This window comes from Argentina anserina, chromosome 3 (assembly GCF_933775445.1).
Source record: "Argentina anserina chromosome 3, drPotAnse1.1, whole genome shotgun sequence".
Taxonomy (NCBI): Eukaryota; Viridiplantae; Streptophyta; class Magnoliopsida; order Rosales; family Rosaceae; genus Argentina; species Argentina anserina.
In genome coordinates, this window is record NC_065874.1 from 30745120 (window position 1) to 30751821 (window position 6702).

Consider the following 6702-nt stretch of genomic DNA (forward strand, 5'->3'; position numbering starts at 1 on the left):
GAAATAAGCAGATGTTAAAAGTTAAAACCGATCAGATGCCATGGTTATGCCTGGCTAAACCGATCGGCAGCTATTACGTCTAATACGTACCAAAATGATTTAGCCAAAGAATCAAAACGTAATCAACAACTCTTAAACCATATTCCACATTTCCACTGTGTATTTAAAACATAAAGCTCCACCTCACTTTAGAAGGACCTCTCTCTACTGAGTCTCTATTCTCCAAAGTTACGACAGCGACGGCTTACACCACCACACCCCTTCACCCTGTTGCTCCATTTGTATGCGTCGACACGGCATCTGTATCTGTCTATTTTCCCCCCTTCACCCCAGAACATATAACCCAACTTTCAACCCCTGAATCCAAGTAAATAATAACAGAACTCATCAAAGAAGAAGAAGAAGTAGTAGTGAGAATCTATGCCTATATGCTCTGTTTCACCATGGCTTGTTCAGTTGTTGTTGGTATTATATCCTCGTCCCCACCACCACCCTAAACCATTCTCAACTCCATAGAGCTCAGCTAGCTCTCTCTCTGTCTCTCTCTCATTCTACTCTTCCTCACTACAACAACAACCTACTTCTGTTTCTACACACCCAGCATTCATCTTACTACACCAACCCCAAACCTCTCCACCTCTTTAGTCTTTATCTTCTTCCTTGTCCAGACCTCATTACTTTATTTAGTCCCATAAAGTTTCTGATTGATTTTATTGGTTTGTCCTATTTTTTATTTCCGGGTTTTGCTCCCAGGTCAGACCCCTCTCCAAATCTCCACAAACACTCCTCCTTTATTTTATTTTATTTTTATTTATATTCAAACTCGTTAGCCGGGAATGCCAACGCCGGTAGGCGCAGCGAGGCAATGTTTGACCGAGGAGGCGGCGCGTGCGCTTGACGACGCAGTAGCGGTGGCGCGTAGGCGGAGTCACGCGCAGACGACGTCGCTCCACGCTGTTTCCGCTCTGTTATCGCTTCCGTCGTCCGCCCTCCGCGACGCGTGCGCACGCGCCAGGAGCAGCGCGTACTCGCCTCGGCTCCAGTTCCGGGCGCTGGATCTCTCGGTGGGGGTGTCGCTGGACCGGCTGCCGTCGGCGAAGGCGCAGGAGGAGCCGCCGGTGTCGAACTCGCTGATGGCGGCGATCAAGAGGTCGCAGGCGAACCAGCGGCGCCACCCGGAGAGCTTCCACCTCCACCAGATTCACAGCCAGCAGCAGACGGCGTCGCTTCTCAAGGTCGAGCTTAAACACTTTATCCTGTCGATTCTCGACGACCCGATTGTGAGCCGGGTCTTCGGGGAGGCCGGGTTCAGGAGCTGTGACATAAAGCTCGCGATTGTTCACCCGCCGGTGACGCAATCGAACCGGTTTTCACGGACTCTCTGCCCGCCCATTTTCCTCTGCAATCTAACGGACCCCGACCCGGCCCGGCTGAGATTCCCTTTCCCGCTTCCTACGGGATTCACTGCTCATGACGAGAATAGCAAGAGAATCGGAGAGGTGTTAGTTAAAAAGAGCGGGAAGAATCCCTTATTAGTCGGCGGAAATGCCGCGGAAGCTCTCAAGAACTTCATTACAGCTGTACAGAAGAACACGTTGCCTCCGGAGATCACGCGCCTTAGTGCGGTCACTGTCGAAAAGGAGATATCGGAGTTTGTGGTGGACGGCGGGAGTGAGGAGAAGATGAGGTCGAAGCTGAAGGAGGTGAGTCAATTGGCCGAGCAATGTTCAAGGGATGGAGCTGGTGTGATTGTCAATATCGGCGAGATGAAGGCTTTGGTTGACGAGGGGGTGGTGTGTGAGGCTTTGACCTTTGTGGTGGCTCAATTGAAGGAGTTGCTGGAGAGGCATAGTGGGAAGGTGTGGCTGATCGGCGCGGCGGGGAGTAATGAAATGTACAAGAAGCTTGTGGAGAAGTTTCCGGCTATTGAGAAGGATTGGGACCTTCATCTACTTCCCATCAGCTCTTCCAAAGCTTCAGTGGATGGTGTTTACTCTAAATCCAGGTGCTTCTTCAAATTCTACTCTACTCTGTTTTTTATTTTTTCAAGTTCAAGTTGTTATTTGTATAATGTGTGAAAATTTGGATGGTTTTTTTATTTGTCAGAAAAGGCAAGTATTGTTTGATTTCATCACTCTGGTTTCCAGGTTGTTGAGTTTTTTTTTCTTTTTCTTTTTGCCATCCACTCCAGAAAAATAAAATAAAAACTTTTCTTTGATTAGAATAAAGCTTGTAGTCTTTTTCCTTTTGTCATCCACTCTTTGCTGCTGGAATATATTACACTATCTATGATTCTGTACTTTGATGCCACTGTTGTTTTCAGCTGTTTGTACGAAGTATTATATTTACATCATTATTTCAGACATATACATCCTTCTCTTCTCAATGGCACGTACATGCCTCCAGTTTGAGCTGAAAAAGCTCGTTTCATGAGATATAAGATGGACCAATTGTGCAAAAATTTCAATGAGAAATGTCCTCCAGTGGGAGTCGAGATTCATTTATTTACTTATATTTATCTAACCATGTTCAAGATTAGTAATTGTAATCCCTCAACTTCGAGATAAAACGTTCCATTTGATGTTAAATAAGAACGACTCAGAATTATGCAACATTTTGTTATGAGAAATGTGTCTCTGCCTTTCTGGTTGTCGTCAAGAAGTCTGCATATTTTTTTTTTTACCATTTTCAGGATCACTATAGTTATTGCCTTAAGTTTGAAATGAAGAGCTCGTTCCATGCTATGGCAGATTCATGGTTAAGCAACAATTTGCAAGTGAACTGTGATTCCAGTGGTCATCAACAATTTTCGATTTACCAACCATGATCAGCATCAGTGATATTATTGCTTCGAGTTTGAGATGAAGGGATTGTTCATGCGATGTATATGAACAAGCTAGAGTTCTACATGAAAAAGTTTTTTTTTTAAGTGGTAGTCAAGAATGTTGTATCTTTTTAATTAGTGTTCAGGATCAATGATCTTTTATCATTTTTATTTAACAAAAACATCTCTCGTATTCTAGAGACCAAAGCATTATTTTAACAAGTAAACTACATATGCAAGTCAAGTTTCTGTGGGAATATATTTTGTCAGAACTTTATCCTGCTTGAAGTTTCGTGATGATGAAATAAGGTGGATAGCTCTTGCTTACCCAAATTTGCAGGACTGGTTTTATTGAGCTCAAAATGTCTGTTTCATTGAAGTTTTAACTTTTTTCCCAACTACCATATATGGCAACTCTCACTTAATTGTAATTTTTTTTAGGGCATTAGCACAGTGATTTCTCTGCAGCCAGATAAATTCTATCTGTTTTTACTTTCTCTATCTAGATATATAGAGTAGTTATGAAGCTGAGGACCCCATCTGTACCGGGTTAATGATTCTGCTTTGAGTTTATCTAATCCATGTACATATATGTAGCATGTCCTGTGTTGTATGCTCTGTATGTTATGATTTTTAACTTCGCATGCTGTTTATGTGTCCATGTTGCATGCATAAATTTAGGCTTCAGGGCATATGCTTTAGCTTCTGACTATCTTGTGCCCGTTGGATCTCACAGTTCCATACTCATAATATACTTACAGATTGATGGGGTCTTTCGTACCATTTGGGGGATTCTTCTCTGGACCATCCAACTTTGCAAATCCACTGCGCAGCAAGGGTCATTCATTTATACGCTGTCATCTGTGCACAGAGAAGTATGAGCAAGAAGTTGCTTCTATTCGGAAAGATGGATCAGCCATTACAGTGGGCGAGCAGTGCTCGACTAGCTCACCTTATTGGTTACAAATGACTGAACTTGACCATGGCAAGGGAGTGGATCTCGCGAAGGTGTGTAAGCCCTTCAAAGTTTAATTTTATGGCTCAAGTTGGTATAAACACAAGCATGCATGCACATATATGTGGAGCTATATACATCTCATAATTGATTGCATTTTGTTATTCATCACATAAAGTGTAAAAATAAATGTGTAAGTGTGTGATTCACTGCAGACCAAAGCTGATAATATGACATTGAGTGATACAGTATCAAGACTCCAAAAGAAATGGAATGATATCTGCCGAAAAGTTCATCATGCTCAATCATTCCCTAAAATGGACAATTGTCAAGCTGGGACTCAGGTTGCATCTCCTGAGGGTTGTCATGTCGCTGCAGATAGAAGAGAAAGTAGCGGTGAAGATTCATCTATACATGAAAGCCGAAGTGCAAAATATAACTGCCTTCCAATGGACAGGCAAAAGAGTTTGCTGTCGGATCAAAGCTTAGTAATGCAAGTAGCTTCTGATGCTGAGAATTCTTTTATGCAAACCAAGCAATCGGTTAGAGATTCAACGGGTCAGCAACTTGAACTGGGAAGCCCCGGCCGTTCACCTTTCCCAATCCCCTCTATGAATATTCCCACTGATCGCACATCATCCTCGTCTGTCACTTCGGTGACTACAGATTTAGGATTGGGAACCTTATATGCATCAACTAGACAGGTACCACTAAGTCCCAAGCAAGATCATCGAGAGTGCCTCCGGCGCCTCTCAGGTTCCATTTCTGCTGAATTCAATGGAGTAAGTAACAATAGTTTGCCTCAAATAGCACAGTCCTCTTCCTGCACTGGATCTAATTTTGGTGGACAGTTTGATCCAAGAGATTTCAAGTCACTTAGGAGAGTTCTCACAGAAAAGGTTGGCTGGCAAGATGAAGCAATATACACCATTAGTCGAGCAATATCCCGGTGCAGGTCTGGTAGTGGAAAGCATCGTGGTTCAAAAGTCAGAGGAGATATATGGTTGAATTTGGTTGGACCCGACAGAGTTGGAAAGAAGAAGATCGCTGTAGCACTTGCAGAGACAATGTTTGGCACTAAGGAAAGCTTAATCTCTGTTGATATGGGAGAGAAGGGATGTGAATATGACTCTATGTTTCAATGGGAATCCCAAGATGATTATGATGTGAAATTTAGGGGTAAGACTGCTGTAGATTATGTTGCTGGGGAACTAATCAGGAGACCCCATTCAGTTTTCTTCCTTGAAAATGTTGATAAGGCTGATTTTCTGGCTCAGAATAACTTGTCCCAGGCCATTAGGACTGGCAAGTTTCCAGACTCTCACGGCAGAGAAATCAGCATTAACAACATAATCTTTGTGATGACTTCAGCTACCAAAAAGGGCAGCAGAATTCACTATTTAGAGAAGGAACCCCTGAAATTCTCAGAGGAGATAGTATTTGGTGCCAAGAGGTGTCAAATGCAAATACTAAATATTGGGGATGTCAGCCAAATGAATGGTTTGAATGTGAGGATCACACCACAGGAAGGAATCTCTAACCCTTCTTCTGTAAATAAGAGAAAGCTGATTGACAGCAGTGCCTCCATAGAGGAAACCTCAGACTTACAGAAACGGGGCAACAAGGCATCAAGGTCCTTTCTTGATTTGAATTTGCCTGTTCAAGAGATAGATGAGGGAATGCACTGTGGAGACTATGACAGTGACTCCATCTCCGAAAACGCAGAAGCTTGGATGGAAGACTTCCTTGATCAAATAGATGAAACAGTGGTTTTGAAGCCATTCAACTTCGATGCTCTTGCTGAGAAAATAGTAAAGGCGATTGGCCAGGAATTTAAAAAGGTCTTTGGATCCGAGGATCAGCTAGAGATCGACTTCAGAGTCATGGTTCAATTACTTGCAGCTTGTTGGTTATCAGAAAAGAAAGTATTGGAGGATTGGATTGAACAGGTTCTCTCCATAAGCTTTGTTGAAGCACGCCAAAGGTATCGTCCCACTGCTCATTCTTTAATAAAATTGGTTGCCGGTGGAGCACTTTCAGTGCAAGAGCAAACTCCCGGTGTTTGCCTTCCTGCTAGAATTAGTCTGAACTAATTTTGTGGTCACTGTGGTTTCTGTAATTACATGTATAATGTAGCTCTTAGCATACAGTATATGGCATTAGAGAAGCTTTGGTTTTCTAATCAATCTTTATGATTTTTTGGGTAAATCATTCTGTGTTTGTAAGAATGTGGAAATTCCTCTAGATCTTGGAGAGTTAGTCACTTAGTTGTCTAGTTTGTAACAAGTACCCTATATCGTAACTTGTATCCTGCGTTGTTTGTTTCATGATCTAGTGAATTTAGTTTGCAACCTCAAGCTATTTCTCCATGTTCATCACCACCACCTAAATTCTCAACGAATATTTTTGTTGGGCTTCTGTTAACCATTTCCAAAGCCCAAATTCGAAGAGAGCAGAAGGCTTGCAGCCCTCTTTTTTATGAAGAAAATAAAGAAAAAGTATGAGCAAGAAAAGAAGAAAGGTACACACACCTCCCCACTATTACAATGAGCATTTTTGATCCACTTTCCACTAAAAATTGTATTCCCTACTTTATGAAAAAGGAATATCAGCATTTGAAAGTTGGGGAGAAAGTGATTGTAATTCCCACTTTCTCATATAGTAGAATAAATGAGTCCATCTTTTATGGATATGTTTTCTTCCAAAAATGGAATTCACAGAAAGCCTATTTGATCTTCTAACTAAGATTCTTCTTCCCTTTCCTATTATCTCAAAATCTGAATGGATTATCATTTGTATTTGATATAATTTACGAAAGTGCTTCTCTTTATCTTTCTTCAGTTAGTAATATAGGTTAACTAACGACGCCCGCTTATTCTAAATTCTTGAGTTTCAAGTTTCAACCATCCCAACAACATTTCAT

The 6702-nt window shown here is 41.9% G+C and overlaps 1 protein-coding gene across 1 annotated transcript; it reads left to right on the top strand.

Moving 5' to 3' along the window:
• The first annotated feature begins 284 nt into the window (after positions 1-284).
• Positions 285-6085, top strand: LOC126786422 (protein SMAX1-LIKE 6). Its single transcript, XM_050512246.1, has 3 exons — positions 285-2005; positions 3586-3832; positions 3995-6085. The coding sequence occupies exons 1-3, from the start codon at positions 837-839 to the stop codon at positions 5870-5872; spliced, it is 3294 nt and encodes a 1097-aa protein (XP_050368203.1). The 5' UTR covers positions 285-836; the 3' UTR covers positions 5873-6085.
• Positions 6086-6702: the final 617 nt, after the last annotated feature.